The sequence below is a fragment of the Salminus brasiliensis genome, chromosome 13, assembly GCF_030463535.1.
Source record: "Salminus brasiliensis chromosome 13, fSalBra1.hap2, whole genome shotgun sequence".
Taxonomy (NCBI): Eukaryota; Metazoa; Chordata; class Actinopteri; order Characiformes; family Bryconidae; genus Salminus; species Salminus brasiliensis.
This window is the reverse complement of record NC_132890.1, coordinates 31555341-31576846: the sequence shown is the minus strand read 5'-3', so window position 1 is coordinate 31576846 and position 21506 is coordinate 31555341. Positions and strand designations below refer to the sequence as shown.

Sequence of the window (21506 nt, the reverse complement as noted above, 5' to 3'; positions counted from 1 at the left end):
ATTTTTTTTAGTAAACAGTAAAGCACTTTTGGAAGTTGCCCTGGATAAGAGTGTCAGCTAAATGCCTTAAATGTAAATGTAAACTTTTTTCTGGACTATCATGACCATACATGGAGAAAGAAAGGAAGACCCATGGATGGTTCATGATTCGAAGCATACCACACCATCTGTCAAACATGGTGGAGGCACTGTTGTGACTACTGAAAGAAGTAGCAGGCTGAATTATGAATGTGAGTATAGAGCTATGCCTGCTGCACAGATTCAGTCAAATGCTGCAATACTGTTAGGATGGTGGTTTACAGTTGAGATGGATAAGGACCTAATATATGCCACAAAAGCAACCCAGGAGCTTTTTTAGGCAAAAAAACAAAACAAAACAAAAACAGAATGATTATTAATGTTGAGGTCTGCCACTGATCTTAACCCAATTAAGCATGCTTTACACATACTGAAGACAATATAGGTATGCATTTGTATGTGGATACGCTTGCTTAAGGAGGTGCCGGGTGGTGCCCCAGCTTCTTTAGAATGTGCCGGGTGGTGCCCCGGCTTCTTTAGAATGTGCCGGGTGGTGCCCGGGCTTCTTTAGAATGTGCCGGGTGGTGCCCCTGCTTCTTTAGAATGTGCCGGGTGGTGCCCCGGCTTCTTTAGAATGTGCCGGGTGGTGCCCCGGCTTCTTTAGGATGTGCCGGGTGGTGCCCCGGCTTCTTTAGAATGTGCCGGGTGGTGCCCCAGCTTCTTTAGAATGTGCCGGGTGGTGTGCCGGCTGCTGGCTTCAGGTGTGCTGAAGTGATTATTATTAAAGATCCATCAGTTGGCAGACCTTTCTATATAATCATTCAGATTTTGGGCTAGTTTCAGCATCTGGTGGGTGGGGTTTTAGCGCTCTCTGGTCTGGGTATTTCTGCCGGATCTGGCAACCCTGAGCATTGCTGTATTCCCAGCCTGGGGGCGGTAGTCAGTTTCTGCCGTGTGATGATGCACAGAAGGACGCAGGATGGCTGCTAATAGCTTTAAGTGGGTTTTTGAAAGGGGTCGGAGCATCATGAAAACTCACGGCATGTTGCTACTGCTGCTGTTGGACGTATTCTTCGGTTCTGTAAACGGTACAGCTCACAGAGAAAACGCCAGCGCTAACTGGTCTCCCTTCTCATCAGTGACCAGCCAGCTAGCTAGCCAGCCAGCTAGCTAGCTAACAACAGCAGTGATAGCACGGTCAGCTTTAGCGCTAGCGCTAGCATTAGCATAGATAGCTAGATATCTCGCTAGCTAGCTAGCGCTACCTGTGGGTAACGAGCTAATGGTAGTAGCTAATTGTTTTCTTATTATAATACGTGTCTAATTAGTACAATTTATGTCTTTAAAAAACACAGCACCTGCAAGACGTTAGTAAGCTAGCTAGTACTTAGCTAGCTAACGTTGCTAACTAGCGCTAGCTATAGCTAGCTAAATGTTAGCTAGTACGAAATAAAGATGGTCTACTCTTCTTATAATTTTTATAGTATTTGAAATAAATAAATATAGCCAGCTAGTTCACATAAAGCATGATAAAGTAGGAGGATTTGTCCTGTCATTCACGTTAGTGGCCCGTCACTGTCCGCATTTGAGGACACGGTCAGTGTCTGGGGACTCAGTAGCTACCTCTAACTGTATTAGGTTAGCTAGCTATATTCTGCCTGTAGACCTCAGATTAATCTTTATTGATAGAAAAAGTCTCTTCTTGATTTCCAGGATACCTGAGCTCTGCACATGTGGGTCAGGAGCCCCCCTACACACAGCACAGCCCTGCGATGAGTAGTGCAGCTGTGTCAACTCCATCCTCAGGTAAGCTCAGTGTTTATGAGGATATTTAATGTACTGTTCAGAAGATTGCATAGATGTTTTTTTTATTTTATTATTATTATTATTCTTGTTGGTGGTCTCTGTATGTGTTTCTGTCCGTTGATATTTCTCAGACTCTACAACGGTCACTGAGAATTACACAGCCAAGTGTCCTAGCGGTGGACTGTGCAGCAAGCTACCGGCGGACTGCTTCACCTGTGACTACCATCACAACTGCAGCTATGGCAGGCCAGTCAACTTCACCTGTACGCCCAAAGGAGGAGTACAGTGTGTGGTATGTATGCTAAAAATGTCCTGTTTCTTTCACCCCATGAAAATAAATAAATAAATTGATAAGGCACTAGGACTAGGAATTTTGGTGTCTGTCAAAGCATGTCTTGCCATTGTGAGACTTGCCTCAGTGAGAGCGCTGTTCTCTGAGGTCAGTCCTTGTCTTAATAATTGTTAGGTGGTAGGTTAATAATACTCAGATCTTTAATTTGCTTACCTGTGTGAAGGGTGCGTTTATTTGTTTTCGCAACAGAGCCGAGCAGACCAGTCATAACATCACTTCAACTGCCGGAATCTTGCGGCACTTTTCTGATGGATACCAAAATGTACTTTGCTGTACCTGCCACTGCTACATTCTAGTAAAAGTTAGGAGTAAAGGTTCTACGAAAGGTTCTTTGAATGATACCATAGAAGAACCACTTTTAGTTCCACAAAGAACCTAGATGTGAGTGTAAAGACCTTGTCTTGATGTAAAATGTCTTTACCATTTTAAACATTCTTTACACTCCTGCATTTCCATTACAGAAATGATACTTTATGGAACCAAAAGTGGAGTATTCTACGTAGGACCTTTATTTAACAGTGTAGTGACTCTTTGGTGGAGCATGACATCTCTTAGTATGTCAACAAATGCAGCTGTCTATAATTGAGAGCTCAACTATGACTTGTTGATGACAATTTTTTAACAGTGAATTACACTCTGTAAGTGTAGGGGAAGCAAAAGGAAAAGTCTTGCATAATGCTGCTTTAAGGAATAGTATGTGGTCAGATATTTAGACATTAGCCTTAGACATTTCTTTTGTCTAACAGATTCATGGTTGCATGCCTTAAGTTCATGATATGTAGGCCGACATTTTTCCCCCCAGACATACGTTGATTATCAGACTGTAAAGTTCCTCAGTGATTTTAGTACTGATTCATTTATATAACAGATCCCTGCTGCATGTCTTTCAGAATGAGTCAGATCAGGAGCAGAAAGTCTTTAACCTGACAGTGACTTGTCAGTTTTGCTGGCAGCTGGATTCGTCTCAGTACCGCTGCAACATCTCAACCACCTGCATGACCGTGTCCTGCCCCCGCAAGCGCTACAACAGCACCTGCAAGGTGCTGGACCACGTCAATTGCATAGGTATGGATTTTTTTCTTATGTAATTGTACTGTATATATGGCTGCAGGAGGACTTTTATAACAGCACAAAACAGGCAGGTTTTATGTTGTTTGAATACGATAAAGATAAATTAAGAATTAAGATAAGAATTAAGAACTCGACATGGCAGTTGCACCGCATTTAGAAACTACATCTGGTCATTTTTTTGTTGTTTTAATAAGTGTACACGCTGACACACACAACAGAATTGCAGAAAATAGCCAGCTGTGTCTAATTGCCTGTGAATTCACTCATGAATCAAGTTATGTATGTCGCATATAGAATATGAGTAAACTTGCATATTTGTGTTATTGATTTTAGTGGGAAATAGCTTTAAATGCACAAAAGAGAAATTAGTTTCAGATACCAATACATAAACTTTGCACATTGGCTGATACCCAATACCGATCTGATACCATTGTTGAATTAAAAAGCCATATACCTGACCATCTGGGTGACACTTATGGCAACTGGATTGCCTTAATCATTACTTTACCAGCTTTGTCAAACAAACCATAACAAATAAAAACAAATGTCACCCAATTTCTATTTATTGTTCACTAAAATTAATAACTGTGCTGGACTTCGGCACAGTGTAGTCTGGGCTCAGGACTTTTATTCTGAAATTCGTAGTTTGTGAGACTAAAGAGGAGTTAGCAGCTTCTCCCTTCTCAGTTCTCCTTATATGAAAGACAAGCTGGATTGCTTGCTGTTAGTTGATGACAGGCCGAGGGCATCTTGCTGGTTAGATTGGGGAGTGATATGCGTATGATGTCTGTAGGTTACTCTAAACCTGGGTTATAAAGCCTAGAATACTGGCGGTGCAAGAATCTGATTCCGTAAATGGATCAGATCTTTGGATCAGACTAATTATCCAATACCTGATCCATCTAATTTTGTTAGTGTCGGGACGATATCTGATCCTAGTATTACTTTTTACACAGTAGAAAGATCTCATCTGGTTACACTAGGGATGCATTTTAATTACAAGTGTAAATACAATCCAGTCAAAGCAGATTCACATACTATCCGGATACAAAACCCATGTTAATGCCAGGTATGAACCTGGTATGAACCTGGCATTAACCAGGCCCAAAAAGACCCAAAAAAGTGAATGAAAAAAGCAGCCTGAAAGTATTACAAATATTTAAATGTAGTCAGAAGCTTGGGAATGCTGTGAGGTGTGAAGCAGCACACATGAATATCATCTAAATTAATTTAGTGACTCCCATCTTTACATTAAGCTGTAAAGCCAAAGCCAGAGAAATACAGGCATTATTGCATCTATCATGTTGTGTATTTTTGGACATTCTCACACCCCATACCTGACCTGTTTACTAGTACTACTTTTCCGACCACCAACAGCTCTAATAACTGCTGTTGTACTGTATATGTATTAGCCCAGTCTATTCTTCACTGTTTACTCTTTTCCTAAGAATTCATTCAGACCCCCCCCCTTAAACAGCTTAAAGGCACAGTCCTCAGAGTATTGTGGGTGGTATTATAGTCTTTGAGCCATAACATGGCTTTTGAAAAATGTCTCCTTTTATATGAAGAAGCTTAGATAAAATCAAGTCTTCTGAGAGTGCAGTTGACTTTATCATTAGAAGAGCCACAGGGCTAGAAAAAGGCCAAAGCCATTCCTTTTGATATAAAAGGGGGGGATTTAGAGTGCATGCACTAGTGGTTTCTCCATTAGCATACAGGGACTGGCTTTAATTGCTGTGTTAAAGGAGGTGCTGCTGATGAATAGACAAGAAATGGAACAAGGCTGTTGAGCGCCTGGTGATATTTTAGAAATAGGAATGTTGTCAAGTCACTTACAGTTGTTTACATCCTTGCACAACCTGTTTGGCCATGTCGGTCTTTCTTTTATAGGGAGGAGGGTGTTTCTGAAGCGTCTGTTCTGCAACTGGACTGGAGGATACAAGTGGTCTACAGCACTAACGCTCAGGTAATCCATGTTTGACACCCCTTGTTTTGTTTTTTTGTTTGTTTTTTTCTGTATTTAATTTTCTCTCTAACAAATATTCTGTAGAATTTAAATCAAGCTTGATTTTAACCAAAGCTCCTTCCTGAAGATAAGCTTCTATATGTAGGCTGTCATGTTCAAACTACTCAAACACTACCACCCCACAGGACAAAACAAAAGATACATTTGTTACAGGATAAATTTTATTCTTTTTTTCCTTCAGGTATCTGATCTAGCATTTAATTGGATATGCTATCTTTGACACTTAGAATAATTGCTATGCTGTTGGAGTTTTGTTGTGGTTTAGTTAAGTGATTTGTTGTCTCCTGCTCTCATTCAGCATCACTTTGGGTGGGTTTGGTGCTGACCGATTCTACCTGGGTCAGTGGAGAGAGGGTCTGGGCAAGCTCTTCAGCTTCGGAGGGCTGGGCATCTGGACCCTTATTGACGTCCTTCTCATTGCCGTGGGTTACGTGGGTCCGGCCGACGGATCGCTCTACATCTGAGACTTCGAATTTTGAAAAAAGGAGGAAACACCACTGTCTTGACATCTTCAGGACTGGCCTGTTTAAAGACTGTGTTAAAAATTAGGCCATTTTCATGCCTGCCTGAGTGACTTTATAGCTGTCTGCATGATTCCCAGTCCTGTTAGCACACGTGCGAGCGTCCAAACTCCCACTGCTGTCGATTCCCATCTGCTTGTGCGGAGGGCTCTGGCTCATTGATTATGCGCTTGGTTACATGTGCTGCGGAGAGAGGAGGAGGAGGCGGCAGCGGCAAAGAAGAATCTGCACCCTTCCACACTCCATGCTGCACATGCCGTAGCAAGAAACCCATGTTGACTCGGCTCTGCCTCAGCCGTGACTGCTAGAGGCAGTGAGGAGCAGCTTTGCTTTCATTTCCTGGGACCGTGCAGACAGTCTCAGAGTGAGACTTTGCAGCGAAGCTCAGAGACGCATAATGGCTACTCAAGCTGTCTGGAGATGAAGATTAGAGGTAACTGTAATTGTGAAAGTAGCTTGCCTGACATGGACCCCTGTCTCGCAGCTGAGTGCTGTTTACTGTGGCTGTTACGAACTCTGTGGATAGCTTTTTAAGTTTCTTTTTTGAAGAGGGTAGAGGGACCTGAGATGTGTGTCACTTGTGGATATAAGACTGTACATAAAAACCGTTAATGTTAAGGTTGCCTAGACAGTAAGTACATTTGCGCCACAATTTGTTTTCCAACACTCTTTAAGCTCCAGAAAGCAAAAGAGCCAGTGGTATTTATTTATTGTCACACTGTCAATTCTTGTTAAGGTCGTTGGGTCTCACTTTCCAGATATATTTGCTCTGCCCACCCAGTTGGACACACTTTGAGGACCTTGACCAGTCATGTGATACATGAATGGGACATGAAGCTAAAAATAAACCATTAAATAACCAAACTGTTTATTGCACTGTTTATTTAATGAATGCTTTTATGAAATAGTTGCTACAGTATGTCAGAATAGATATCGTTTATAGTTGTTGTTGTTCTGAAAGTGTCCATATAAGCAGAAAAGCATTTTCTAAAACATACAATTCTGATCTGGTCTGAAAATACTCTTTCCTTGTTGGCGTGGGCTTGCTGTGAGGGCCAAATTACAACCACAATATGGGCTGAGAACTGACTCATGCTCTAAACACTCTGAATACTCTCAAGATTAAGATTAAGATTGCTATTTGTAGGAATATAGGCTCTGCATTTAACAAAGCATGGCAGTGAACACACACTCAACCTAGTAAATGGGCAGCCACCTTAGCACCCAAGAGCAACATGGGGTCAGGTGTCTTGCTTAAGGGCATATCAACAGTGAATACCTCAACCAGTGAATAGATCAACCTTCTGGTCCCAAGCCTGCTTCGCTAACATCATCGATGTCCTTAACAGTCATGGCCTCTGAGAAGCTACAGCAGTTGCTCCTGATTATTGTGTAATGTAGCTTTTGTTTGTGGAACTTCCTCCCACTCATAAAAACCCTTTATGCTTTTAATCATCAGCCATCCGCAGCTATGCCAAACTGATTTGGGTGCGATGCTGACAGTAGAAGCCGGAATGAACTTTACATCATCTCACAAATTCCACACGTGCTTTGGCTCTTTGCTGATGCCTGGAGCTTTTCCCAACCAGGCACCTCCAGACACTCTCATTCCTGCACTGTTGCTCCCTCCATCTGACGCAGGTGGGCCTGCAGTGCGGAAGCTGAACAGGAATTCTACTTCCTCTGCATGTTCGATTACAAAAACACTGCTCCAGTTGATATATTTAAGTGAAGAGAATGCTCACCTAAAACAAATGTTTTTAGGCTTTGTGGGCTTCATTTTAACCCTATACTTGTTCTCTGTTCTGCATTCATCAGCCATACCAGTAACACCACTGACAGATGAATGAATGTCTGATGATTTGGTTACAGTGGCATCTATCAAGGGGTGGGATAAATTAAGCAGCAAGTAAACAGTCCGTTCTTGAAGGTGATAAAGCATGAAAAATGGGGGAGAGTGTGTGAGAGACGGGCCGAACTGTGATGGTTAGACAACTGGGGCAGTGCATCTCCAAAACATCATGCTGGTCTTGTGGGGTGTTTCTGGTATGCATTAGTCAATATCTGCCAAAAGTGATCCAAGGAAGGATAACCAGTGAACTGGTGACAGGATCTTGGGCCCTTAATGGCTCATTAATGTGGACCTGAAGTATCTGCAGCTAATGTCTTGGTGCCGTATCCAAAGGACACCTTCAGAGGTTGTGGAATCCATGCCTCAACAGATCAGAGCTGTTTAGGCGGTACGGGGGATCTCCACAATATTAAGCTGGTGGTGTTAATGTACTTGCCAATAATGGTGAAGGACATATTACATGCATGTAATTCAGGCAAACACTAAATTCAGATCATTAGTTATTTAGAGTCCTCTTTAAATAATTATGTTTTTGTTCATAATTTTTTGCCCATTTTAGTCAACTTCCAGTATAGTCAACAACTCAGCACCTGCGGCCTACATTTCCACCAAAATGTAAAATGGAAGCACTGCTTCTACACGTTTTTGGCTCTTCTGTTTCAGCGTTAGCACTGTGTGCACGCACATTTGGCCCTGTTGTAGGAAGGAGTCAGTATCGTGTCAGTTGGCCTACTATCAGCATTACTCAATCACTCCCACTCTCTTCCCACATGCTGATGCTCCGGCATGGCTTGCACATTAGTTTCTGTTCCAAGATCAGTTCCACTTTCCTCTTATCAAAGCTAAAGCTAGCATTAGGCTACATGCTATCTGAGTAAATTAAATAGGGAGTCAGGTTTGGCTGAACTTGACAGAGTTAACACAGAGTTCAACTCAGGACATGTTATCTTTGTCTTATCTGTCCGCAAGTCTTTGTCCAAGAACTTTTCGCCCCAAAGGCTTTTCTTTTTTTATGTGTTTATGTGATTGGAGCAAACTGTTATCTAGCCTGTCTGTCCTTGAGGTTGGTTAGTGATTTGTATCTTGCGGTAAACCCACTTGAGGTTGGTGTTTATCTTAAGATCTGTGCAGTAGTCTTACATACTATTTTTTCAGTGTTCTACTACTATGGTCTTCTATGGGCTAGCAGTGCATTCTAGCTTCCAAAATGAAAGATTGAATGTCAATTAAATCTACAGTGGTATGCACAAAATTTGGACACCCTGGTAATATTAGTAGTTAAGTAATTCTTAATTTATAAAGAAAAAAAAGAAAAGTTAAAAATATGTTTTACAGAGCCACAGTTCTACAAATTTTAATAATGCTATTGATGAATTTAATATCTTTAGGGGAAAAACATGTATGAAGTACAAAAAGTATGGCACGTTTTATTACATATCTAGTACAGTGGCATCTGTCAAGGGGTGGGATGAATTGGGCAGCAAGTGAACAGCCAGTTTGCGAAGGTAACGTGTTAAGCAGGAAAAAAGTGCTGTAAGGAAGGATAACCAGTAAACTGGCGACAAAGTCTACAGCTCATTGATGTGATCCATGGAGGCCCCACCTCAAAACCTACAGGACCTACAGTCACAACATCTCGGTGTCATGTCCAAAGGACACCTTCTGAGGTCTTGTGAAATTCATGCCTTAGTGGGAGCACATAGAAGACCATTGTTGAATCTACACAGTGGCCCTAAGAATGTAGGCGAGTCAATAAATGTTAAACTCAGCAAAATCTGATTTCTTCTTAGGATTTTTACTTAAAACAAACCATCATTTCACCAAGGGTGCCCAAACTTTCTCATATGCGTAATTCTATTTTTCAATTTAAGTGCAGTAAATCAGACGAAACACGTTTGGTGTCCAAACTGAGTTTCTTTAGTTTTACCATTGGAGCTACAAGGCTAATGTAGCTAACAAGTAATGGAAGCACTGTGCAAACTGCAGGCCTAAATAACCACACATTTGCTGCCAACCATCTACAACCAAAATACAGATAAAATTCAATATGGATGCCGTTTTGTTTCTGCCACACTGTTGTGTTACCAATTCGATGAAAAATTGATTTGGTGGTGTAATATAGTTGGGAACAACACTGCTTTGCCCATTGTAGACTATTGATTCTTCAGCCGGACAGGCACTCCATTCTACATCAATAGGAGTTCTTTGGCAAGATTCCTAATGCTGCGTTTGCCTCCTTGTGTAACATGATTCAAATATAAGTCAATCTGAATGAGAGTATCAGCCTAAGTCCATGAATCTAAACTGAAGACACCTGATTTCTTATCTAATAATAATATAACTAATTCTGAATAACTGATTCAGCCTCGTGTTGGCCTGCAGTGGACATATGCGGTCCTCTTGTCAGGTGACAGCAAAAGACGTAAATGAAGGAGAATAAACTCTAGATCATTTGTTCGCTCCTTTGTACCCGAATTTGCATCCCAACATAACATAGCTGGAGAGAGAAAAACTTAAAATGAATTAAAATGACTTATGTCACTTCTAAATTTGGGCTGTAATTTCTATGCACATCACAATTTGGATGTACAAACCCTTATGTTTAAACTCACCATCTGCATTTTAATTTGAGATGTTCAAATCCATTGTGCTCGAGAACAATACCAAAAAAAACAAATGTGTTTTCTTGATTTCCTTGAAACTGCCAGGAACATTGCTCAAAATTACAGAAATGCTCAGAAAAGCCTGTTTTAGCTTTGATAGTGGGCTTATCGTTAGGTCCATTTTTGGCCCAAGTCTGTAATTACAGCAACATGGGTCAAGAACATTACAGCTCCAGTGCTCCCTGCAGCTTAAGGAATTACACCCATAAAGGTTTCGCACAGTGGGGGAAACTTCTGTATGCAGACTCCGGTGGGCAAATGGTGCCGCACAATCAAGCTTGCTTCATGTACTTATTGAACAGATCTGAATTGAGAATGTAAAGTATGCTATGCAGTGCTGTTGGCCACCATAATAGCAATAAAAGTAAAAAAATAGCATTACTGTAACAAGGTAGTATGCGTTAATCAGTATAATAACTAAGCCTTGGTTAGTAAACATGGGAGACTAGTTTTAGGCATTACTACAAATTTCATTTGTAGTAAAGAGATCATGTTTTGCTTTGTCTTAGTTAGTAAAGCTGGACCTGTGAGCAATTAAGCCATGCAGTTATGCACTGCTAATTGGTGCAGTGTACAGTATAGCTCCATAGACCACAGAGGTGGTTGTCAGCATCATGTCCAAGCCGAGTCCAAGCTGTGTTTCTCTATGACAGACATAAATGGGATTTTAGAAAATCCCATTCTGGGGTAAACAAAAGTGTTCTTAAACCAAGACGTTATGTCCGGTGTTCTCCCAAATGTCACTGGAGGCCACTAACACTGTTGTGCACTAAACTGACATTATAACCACAATAAAACACCCCAAATAAACCAGTAAGCATTGTCAAATGAGGATAGTTGGGTTGTTTTGGCAGTAGCAGTGTACAGTTTAACTAGCTGGTGTCATATAATAGTGTTAAAACTTAAAAGTCGATTTACATGCAACATAACTCCTTAATGGCCTCATAATTCCAAGGCCATACAGGCCTTTGGGGGAGGGTAAATGTCCACAGTACGAAACCTAGTAGGATTTTAACTTTTTTGTTTACCAGAGGCTGCAGTTTTCATTTGTGTCTTATATTTCTGTCATATAGAAAGACCTGGATTTTCCAACATGAATGGCAAAACTGCAAATTTGTGACTTCAGAGGTCTATAGTTTGTTAGCCTTATAGCTCCAGTGCTAAAAAAAACGGCACATCTTGGTACATCTACATTTGTGGCAAGTGAAATATCTTTCATTTTCCTTATTTCTTTAATATTCTTGATTACCCTAGCACCAAAAAGTGTAGCAGAAAAGGCAGAAAATTGCACATCATTCACTATGACAAAGCTTATCCCATAGTATTAGTAATTTAGCAAATTAAAATAAATGGTTAAATGGCAAGGTAAGAAAAAGTGTAATTTTGGTAAAGGCCTAGTCACAGCACTGAGACACTGAAAAGATGGGAGGGGGGCTTAAAATCACTTGTATAAAATGGGCCTCATTTGTGTTGCAATAATGTGGCCTGGCTGAACAACGAGCCCCACCTCCCTGCATGATTCTAACCTTTTTCATCTCGAACAAAATGCTCTTTAAATTCCTCCAATCTTTTCATCTGGCTTCTTTTCTGGGGGTGGTTGCTAAGAAACATAGAAATTGCATCTCACACAGTGGAATAAATTATGATCTCAGAGGTAATAGAGCTGAATGATTGCCAATACGCAGCCTGTCTCTTTCTCTTACACACACACACACAAAACAGTGTGTTCAATAGCATCCAAGTTCTACAAATCTAAGCCTCTGAAAACCCCGATAAGCCTGCATCCATCTGTGCCGCATTTCAAATGGGCGCATTTGAGTACCACCATTCCAGCAGCGTTTTTGCTGGCATGCTGATCTGTGCTAATTTAGTAACCAAATGCTTAAAGTGGTAGTTACACATTTTCCTTGCCCAAATGTCGATCAACCAAAACCTTTCCTATTTTAGTTTGTCATATCAAAATGGACAAATATTCCAGTATATACCCGACAGTGGCAGCAAACGTATCCCATTACACATAGTACGCCTGTAGTCAGAAACCACATAAGCAAATCTGAGGTTATTTAAAAAATTTGAAGCAGGTGTGATTCAGGGGCTTAGTGAGAGCACCAGGCTATTAATGATAGGGTTGTGGGTTTGACAAGGGCTTGGCAAGCTGCCACTGTTGGGCCCTTGAGCAAGGCCCTTCACCCTCTAATGTTCCCCGGGTGTCGTAGCGATGGGCACGTATACGCCCGCTCACTGTGTGTTTGTTCACTGCATGGACGAGTTAAAGGTGAAGGCCAAATTCCATCTGCGTCTAAAAACACAAAATGGTGAATATGGTTGTCTTTTCTTAGCATGGTGTTTAATGCTAGGTTATAAACTTCCATTACATTTTAGCTAGTTTAGCCTTGTAGCTCCTGTGAAAGACATCAGATCTGAGCTTATCAACTATAAAACAGCAGCAACTGCATTCCCAGAGTGTTGTATCCTCAGGTCTGATAAATCATACTTCAATGACACAAAGGAGACCTGTGAAAGGGTTCCTACGAAGTCAAGCATCTTCAAAATGTTTGTATTAAGAGTTTTGCTAGTTTTAAAGGTATTAAGTCGCTTGCAAACAAGCAGAGTAGAGAATAGAAAACAATATTCAGTTAGTCATTTAGGGATTTCAATTAATTCATTTAAAAGTAGCCAGAATCCAGATTCTGAAAATATCAGAATGAGCATCCTATCCAAGTATCCTTTTGCTTTAATGCATAATTGAGGAGACCAGATTTACATAAGGCCATTGTAAGAGGGATGTTTCCAAGAAAGTACCGGGGCACATGGAGCAGTATCCAAATTTTTGTAAAAGCAGCTTTGTGTGCGAAACAAATTGCTGAAAAAAAAAAAACGAGGCTTTATCCTGAAATTTCAGAATGAAAATAGAGTCATGGAACTTGTGGAAGACCATTTCTGAAACAAATATTGAAATGGGGATCAAACTATGGTCAAGTAGAGCTTCAACTTCACCCATTTTATCATGGCTTTAAGTAAGCAGTTAGTCAACAAATCAAAAACTTGTGGCACTGCACAGAAAACATGAAACACTGCTGTTATCCCAGCATGAGGCACTGAGCTGACTTAACACAGACAACAGAATTTAAAAAAGGAAAGAACATGAGCTTGCCATTATAGTGATTTATTTGTACAATAGGAAATGAGCTGTACATAGTCTCTGCTCAGCTGTAAAGGCAAAAGCAAAGCATTTACGTGCTGGAGCCAGACACCTCACTACCCCTTCTCTCAGATGCTACACTTGAACAAAGCAGATAGGGCTTCACTTATTGACATAACCCTGCTAGAATAGTAACTTCTAAAATAAACCATTATGGTCTAGGAAGGCAGAAAGGCATTAAAAAAAACAAAAACAAACCAAAAACACAAATTAAAACTTAACAAAAACCTCTCTTAAGCAATTACTATTCAACCAAATGGCAGGGAGAAGTTATGGCCACTGAAAGAGCAAAGTTTCATTGCTGCTTTTTAGGTGCTCATCAATTATTAACAAGGCATATGGTGATGTTCAGATCAAGACCATTTGCCTAAACCACTGTCCACACCAAAACACGCACATTACAACATTCAGAAGGTCAGAATCACACCTTTTTAGGACAAAAGGACATTTGTTGGGGGTAAAAAAAAAAAATAAATTAAATAAAAAAACAGCATAGTCATAGTTTGTCATCTGCATTCAAAATAACATCCCTTTCTTATGACACTAGACCTTAAACAATAATAAATTTCACATTAAGTCAATAATTCATATGAAGCAAAAACAAAACCCCCATATAAAAAGTATCACAAAGACAGTCAGTCAAGCAGACAATGACACTTAGAAGTTTTTTTTTTGGGGAAGGATGAGTCAGGACCATTCAAAATCCAACAGGGTGCAGGATGTGAACCTTACTGCTGCATGGTCCAGTGCTGCTTCTTTTTTGGGGTAGCGAGGGTCCTCCCACTTATTCTCGAGTCAAGTTTGAGTGGCTGCTGCCTTGCCCCGCTCATGAAACCCACGTGTCCCATCTGGGCCCCTGGGGAGCCTCACCACGCCTGGTGGGAGCCCATCTGCATTCTGGATCTTTCGGCCCAGCATGGGGCTCCCCACAGGGCTGCTCTCCTGGCTGGCCACCTGCTTTCTACGCTGAACCCATGGGCTTCCTGAGGGGGTCAGGCTGCTGTCTGAAGAATAGTCTGCCCAGCGGCGACCCGGCTCTGGGCTTAGCCTGCCCTCACTGGCCAGGGGGGATTTTCCGGACTGGGGCGTGGCTTTCCGCTGAGCGCTGGGGCTGGCCCTAGGGCTGTTCCAGGGACTGGAGCGAGGAGACAGGTGGAAATTAGGTGGGCCTCCGCTGGTCGGGCTTAGCTTGTTGCAGCTAGAGCGCGATTTCCGGGCAAGTCGCGGTGAGGTGGGGTTGCTTTCCGTCTCTGAAGAACTACAGGCTGAATCGTCATGATATTGGAGCTCACGCACTCTGCTATTTAGTGAGCGACTCTTGCGCATTCCTCCACCACCCTCCTCCCTTGCTGGTCGCTCTTTTTGCACTTTCTTTTTAGGTGGCTTGGTCCCAATCAGCACCATCTTGAGCCCAAGCAAGCCCTTGCCATCTCCATTTCCACCCAGATAGGCCTCATGGGCCTTGACAGCTGCCTCAACTTCCTCAAACTCTACAATTGCACACTCTTCACTGCCCAGCTGCGAGTACCGGCCACTCAGCTTCTTCAGGTCGGCAGGAAGATCTTTCCCAGGCTTTAGTACCCGCACTGAGGCAATGGGGCCGTAGACACCGAAAGCTTTGAGAAGGAGCTCCATAAGGCGCTCCTGTTGAGCAGCACCACCACCAGGGCTTCCATCTCCAGCCCCTCCTCCACCTGCCAAAGCCATGCCAAGCTCAGGCCAGCGCTGCAGCTCACTCAGGAGCAGCATGCGGCTGGGCAGCGACTCGCTGGCGAACACTGGGACGCTCGTCCGACGCCGGACTTTCCGGCCCTCATCATTGAGCTCCAAGAGATTGGACTGGCGCAATGCATAGGCTGTGGTCCTCCAGTCCCGGGTCAGATGTTTCACCTGAGGGACAAAAATATAAAAGAAAATTGAGGCCTTACAAATGTAGCTGCCCAACAATCAACTGCAGTTAACTTCAAGCACTTAAGGTTATTCAAGATTAGTCATGCACATCTTAACCATTTTCCAACCCCCTTATTCCACAGTACTGGATGGGACTGTGTACTTAAAGACTGTTACTACAGTAAACTACAGTTCTGATTGGCTGGCCTATATTGGGCTTGTTCAAAAAGTGCAGGAAAAACCTACAGAATATACCCCTGTGCCCTTGTTTATTCCAGTAACTGCAGTAACTCACTTCTGAAAGCACTGGCATATGTAAAGGTGTAGTATCCATTTGTACCGAAGTGATTATGAACCTTTTAACGCCATAACAATCCTGCTCCAGGATATCAGCCACTGGAAATATTTAGCGATCCAGTTCAGCATGTTGCTTGTATAGTCTTGCATTTGTGGAGATGAAGCTCTTCAGTAAATGCTCCTCCCACTCAAACAGCAGCATTAACCAATGTTCCAGGGACACGCTGCTAACTCACTTTTCATGAAGACATCATTAAATAAGTACCCAGCTCTGATGCAGCTGCATGCACCGTTGTCATAATCTCTGGTCGACAAGTTCCTGTACTGATGCCTGACTGTTGCATCAGATAAGCAGGAAGTGGATCTAAAAAGGGGAAGTCAGAATGCAGCTTGCAACAGAATGCAAGGTTGAGCTGCTGTAATGCAAAAGACTGGAACCGCCCATGAAAATCTACTGTGGCAGCAGAACTATTACTGGAATGACTTAGGCCATTCTATAATGTTCTTTACATTTACACTGGGCTGAACAGGCTTCACTACTGTAGCAATAGAAACATTACTCAGCAGTTTAATAAAATATGGAAATCAGTGCAATTAGAAAGCATAAAAATGTTTGACTTCCATTTTACATCTCTGGCCTTGTGAATTATCTGAATTGGACCAAAATAACCCAACTGTAGGGTAATTGTCAGTCAAATGATGTACTGAATCATCAAAACTTGGGAGGTCAACAAGTGAGCTTGCACCCCTGACTGCATGCCAAATAGTATTTTGTTTGAAAGCCTGCAGCCTTTGTGAAATGCATGATTCATAGACCCATTGGGCAGTTTACGCAACAGTTGTCAGTTCTCCTGGATGCAGCCTTAGGTCCCTGGTGCAGATTTTTCACTGCTACCTACCTTCTTAAAAGATGTGAGCAGCTTGACACTGACAAAGCCGAGCTTATTGCGGCGGACGTGTTTGAGCAGGAAGGCGTCATGCTCCAGGTTCTCGTCCGACAGGTAGTACTCAATCTGGGCTACGAGCTTCTGGGTGAGCTCAGGGTCCGGGGGCTGCCAGCTCTCCTCTTCCAACTCTCCTCCGCTTGTGCCAGCGCCACTGAGAGAAACAAAGAGATAAATAGAATGACTTGGATATTCTCCTAGGCCCACGTCAGTGTAAAACGTCTGCAGTCTCCAAGTAAACTGGGTATTTAACACCCCAGCCACACTGCAGTTATAAAAGATACTCTGTATGAGAAGGGTGACGCTCTAATATATTTTAAACCATCTTATTGGTGTTCTGAAACTGGGTAAAAAAAAAAGGGGTGTTTTGATATGAGGGGGGTAAAAAGCCTCCTTCAGAGGCTTGGTGCAACAGGGCATGTTTACTGGACCACACAACAAGTGCCATTTATTGGGCACACATGGGGCTAGTTTCCCTGACCCACATTATGTTCAAGTCTAGACAAAAAGGGTGAGACATTTGAACTAAACTGATGTTGCAATCACCTAGTTTAAAGGAACAGTTTGATCAATTGAACATTACTTCTTTTACCCCAGATGTCAATCAGTCATGACATTTGTAAAGTGAAGCCCGCGTTAAACCAGTGTCACACAGTCCAGTTTTATTAGCAATCTCATCTCTATAAATATGCCAAATTCTTAGTATTTGCTTTACTCATGCCTTTTAATATGGAAACAAGGTTTAACTGAAAGAACTGTCCCATCATTCAGTTGAGTGGAGAAGTTAATAGGTAAAAATACTCACTGTCTACTAAACCACTTTGGTCTATCTGGGGGCAGAAGCATTTTGTGTGTGACTTTTTCCAGCTTCAATGGATGTTTGTTGGAAACATTAGTGGTTGGTGTGGCACAACAGAACATCACCACCTGCCGGTGAGCCATTATTATTCGATTCCCAGTCTGGGTGACCGTACTGCACTACACCAATAAGTCCTTGGGCAAGACCCCCAACACTACATTGGCCCACCTCTGTAATATGAGTAAACTTGTAAGTCGCTCTGGATAAGATAATGGCATCAGCTAAATACCATCAATATAGATGTGAAAACTAGCCTGGTACATTCCATTTTAAACCAAATATGCTACTGATCAACAGCATCTGGGGCAAGTCATTAATTACATTCATTTGATTCTGACCATTTCTGGTTGATTGCTTTAATCCATGTCCAGTGCAATGAAAGATGCCAAATACACAATACAATGCTGAATAAGACAACGACAACTGATTGTATGAGGCAATTTAGCAGCTTGTGTTCATTTTTTTTTCTCTTATCAACCAAACCCTTCCAGCTATTTTAGGAGTATTTCCTAAACATGCTGACTGCCTTGATTACATGGCAAAGTGAAAGTCCAAGGACCACTGAATTCCATTATGACTGGGAAAACCAGACCCTATAATTTGTGTAGATAGATATGATCTAATTTTACCAGAGTAAACCAGCCAGAAGTTAGTCATTTTTGGCAGCAGTTACATCACACCAGTGGGGGGGGCCTGTTGAGCCGACTGCCCCCTCACAGAATCACAAACAAGTCCTCCGCACTACCCACAACATCACGAAGTGTCCAGCCAGCCTGGACACACAAGCCAAGACCTCAATCTGATGACCATGAAGTGACCGATTGAGCACATGGTGCGCCAGGGGCTGCCACACTGAAACACACAAGAGGAGCGCTTCAAGCCAAATCCAGCACACCAATCATTTTTCTATTAGCCTACAATTAAAAGGGTCCCCGATTGCCATTGTTGAGGGGTTGCCTACTCGACGGATTGAAAACAGTCAGGAAAATCAAATTAAACTGATGACTCATCGGCTTTGCAGTCCTCCCACGCCCTTTAAAAAAAGGCTGGACGGAGCCGAATGAAATGTTGCCTCTCGTTCAACAAGTGAAGTGATCAGCAGCGGCGGCTGGTGAACAGGGGTGTTGGGATGGGTGGGGGCGTCCATTTAGACAAGATGAGAAAAAAAAAAGCTTGTCAGGAAACCTCCTACACCACAACAGGCACAAAGGCAACGTTACAGAGACTCAATTAACTGGTCCGATGTGTCTGTCGTGGGCGCCTGGCAGCAATTCAAAAAGCAGCCGAACAGAACAGCAGACAAAAGCGTAAAACCTCTTGACGTAATGTGTGTGAGGAATGTGGGCCTCCTCCCAGTCCACCTGCACTGCAGCCTCATGTCTTTCTTGCACTTGTATCACATAATTAGCTAATGATAAAGTCCTTCATGGGCTGAATCAGCTGTGCCAGAGCAAAAGGACAAAATTACAGTGCAGCTGGGCTTGGAGATTGGATGTGGATAGTGCTGGGTGATGCATACCGGTGTAGGTCTCTTGCAACACCATTCATATAGTTGTTCTGGTATTGGACACATTTTGGTAACTGGTCTCATTTGCTGAGTGCTTTGGACTGCTTTGTAAAGCACTGTCTGGAAATCTGATCTGGTTAATGTTTAGGCTACAGTACCATGCAAGGTTGCCTTTCTCGCAGTTTGGCATAATCTAATGAAACGCTCATCAAAATACATCATGCATACAGTCACATATGCAGTAAGAAGTGCTCGATTCTGTCATTTTAAAATGTAAACCTCATCAAAACCATAACCAACTTGGAAAAACCTTAAGACGCTCAAGTTCATCAATAGTGCTCAGAGCTACAACTGGGAAATTCCATTCAAGCGTGCATTCCTCACTAATCTAACACTTGTGTTAACTTGCCAGCCCATTGAATTAGCCAGTGTCATGGCCAGCAGTAGCAAGCCAAGCAGGCATGACGCAGGGGAAATGGAGCAACAGGTCTGGGTGTCATTCCACCCTGAGCCGACAACAGTCATCAGGTCAAAGGACTTACAACCAACAGTTTGGGGTCACCGTCCACAGGAATGCTTCATAGTAAATATTGAAAGTCCTGCATGGAGACAGCCATGCTCGGTGCTCGTAGTATTTCCATTCATGAGTTTCATTAATTAATTCAATTAAAGCCAAAGTAATGGGAGTAGACACAGCTGCTGGTGATCCCATACAGTGCATTTGAATGCCAGATAATGAACCGGCCGAGAGTTTTCAGCAGGGCACAGTTTTTGGCACGTCTTTGATTATACAGCTGAAGATCAACTCCAGTAGCCCCGTACGGCAATGATGACTAACCGCAGGTTTAAAAAGACATATTGCTGCTGTCATAAGTAGAGCTTGTGCGTCTCCCAAGACAAACAAGCTTTACTATAGACGAGAAAAGGTTGTTAACTGAAAGACTATTGCAGCGGATTCATGTTAAACCTGTGAGAAATCCAGAAACTAGAAACAGGAGGCCAATATTACTCATTTTTATTACCTCAAGACTGTGAAGAGCCTTTTCGCACAAAGAAAATTACATATTCAGGATCTTCACAGCAAGAATTATGAAATTTAGGCATTAATTACATTTAAGCCAATTTGTATTAGTATTATAGACGCAGTAGCAAAATTACTCCTAAATGCCTGCCATTACAAAGCACAGCAACATGGGAGAAATTTGTGTGACCTCCTGAGCCGGTGTGTTTTCATGAGAGGGCGTAAGGAAAAGTAGTTCCAATGCTACACAATTACTATAATTATTTTTACATTAATTTACAATAATACTATTCACTATTCATCAAATAATATTGATTAATATGCATATTTCTATTTTTTTTAAATAAAATTTTCCAGTCAGAATTGTCCAAAACAAAGCCTCAGGATCGGACGTACCGAGACACCAGTATCGATCCACCCTCCCTACAGTAAACACCAGCTGCCATTTAGCTTGGCTGAACATTTTATGGCGTATAAACCAACACATTCTCAAAAGCAGGCTACAGTAGACCCTCTTTAGACTCACTCATGGAAGTGCGGCTTTCACATACACGAGATCCTCTTCCGACAGTGACGTGAGAGCCACTTGCAACAGATTTAAGGTTCATACTGACTGGGCAGATTGCGGACGCGTGTGCTGTGTACACCATGTGTTGCATGTGACCAAAATCCAGGTGGGGAAGCAGCAGCAGCAGCAGCAGCTACAGCAACCCAGACCCAGAGAGCATGGACACACTGGCACACGCCTATTGTACCTCTACCAAACGTGTGGATGCATATAGCGCCAAGTGAGGCTTCCACTCAGCCGAAGACCACCCCTGTTAGTAATAACGTGCGGTTATGTTAGGTTACGCGCGAGACTCCCCCACCTGGATTTCTCGTGCCTCGCCATTTCGTCCTCGCTGCAGCTGCCGCCGTGCAGCTCGCCTCTGCCGGAGCACTCCAGCGATTCCTCCTCGTCGGGCTCCTCGTCCTCGGCCGCTTGGATGGCCACGGTGATGGTCACTCGGGTGCCCATGTCCCCGGGCTCCATCTCCGTCTCGACGGCGCTCATGCTCGCGCTGAAAGTAGTCGGCAGCGTCAGCGGGTCGGAGGAAGCGCGGGCTCGCGGGAGTAGCGCGAGGCGCACGGCCTGCCAGAGCTCCCGGATCCCCCTCCACGCAGAGCCCGCGGGACTGGAGGAGGCAGCTGCAGCTAGTGAGACGGGGCTAGGCGGAGGAGGGGGAGGAGGAGGAGGAGGAAGAGGAGAAGTAGGAGGAGGAAGAAGAAGAGGAGGAGGAGGAGGAAGGCGGGAGCTGTCTGTAAGAGGCTTTGCGCGTTTGAGACGTGGCGAGTCGTGGAGGTGCTCAGGCCCGGCCCACCAGCATGAACCCGCCTGCAGCCAAGAGGGAGGCAGCAGGAAGGAGAGCAGACGGAGGAAAACCTTCACTAACGCGTGCATGCTTTCGCTCGCTTTCTTTCCCTATTGTTCCTCTCA

At 43.0% G+C, this 21506-nt stretch overlaps 2 protein-coding genes across 2 annotated transcripts; one reads left to right on the top strand and one right to left on the bottom strand.

Moving 5' to 3' along the window:
* The first annotated feature begins 940 nt into the window (after window positions 1-940).
* Window positions 941-6658, top strand: tm2d3 (TM2 domain containing 3). Its single transcript, XM_072695723.1, has 6 exons — window positions 941-1106; window positions 1732-1824; window positions 1956-2116; window positions 3067-3241; window positions 5138-5213; window positions 5572-6658. The coding sequence occupies exons 1-6, from the start codon at window positions 998-1000 to the stop codon at window positions 5735-5737; spliced, it is 780 nt and encodes a 259-aa protein (XP_072551824.1). The 5' UTR covers window positions 941-997; the 3' UTR covers window positions 5738-6658.
* A 6801-nt stretch (window positions 6659-13459) lies between these two features.
* larp6a (La ribonucleoprotein 6, translational regulator a) lies at window positions 13460-21506 on the bottom strand. The gene is made up of 3 exons (XM_072695015.1): window positions 20899-21506; window positions 16598-16796; window positions 13460-15401 (listed from the first exon to the last, which is right to left on the bottom strand). The coding sequence occupies exons 1-3, from the start codon at window positions 21468-21470 to the stop codon at window positions 14307-14309; spliced, it is 1866 nt and encodes a 621-aa protein (XP_072551116.1). The 5' UTR covers window positions 21471-21506; the 3' UTR covers window positions 13460-14306.

What these genes read in the sequence shown, in the direction of transcription:
- tm2d3 (XM_072695723.1), top strand. Translation starts at nt 998, where the DNA reads ATGGCTGCTAATAGCTTTAAGTGGGTTTTTGAAAGGGGTCGGAGCATC. An exon ending in ATTCTTCGGTTCTGTAAACG is followed by an intron (nt 1,107 to 1,731) that starts GTACAGCTCACA and finishes CTTGATTTCCAG; the next exon opens with GATACCTGAGCTCTGCACAT. An exon ending in AAGGAGGAGTACAGTGTGTG is followed by an intron (nt 2,117 to 3,066) that starts GTATGTATGCTA and finishes CATGTCTTTCAG; the next exon opens with AATGAGTCAGATCAGGAGCA.
- larp6a (XM_072695015.1), bottom strand. Translation starts at nt 21,470, where the DNA reads ATGCACGCGTTAGTGAAGGTTTTCCTCCGTCTGCTCTCCTTCCTGCTG. An exon ending in GCGAGGCACGAGAAATCCAG is followed by an intron (nt 16,797 to 20,898) that starts GTGGGGGAGTCT and finishes TGTTTCTCTCAG; the next exon opens with TGGCGCTGGCACAAGCGGAG. An exon ending in TGCTCACATCTTTTAAGAAG is followed by an intron (nt 15,402 to 16,597) that starts GTAGGTAGCAGT and finishes TTTGTCCCTCAG; the next exon opens with GTGAAACATCTGACCCGGGA.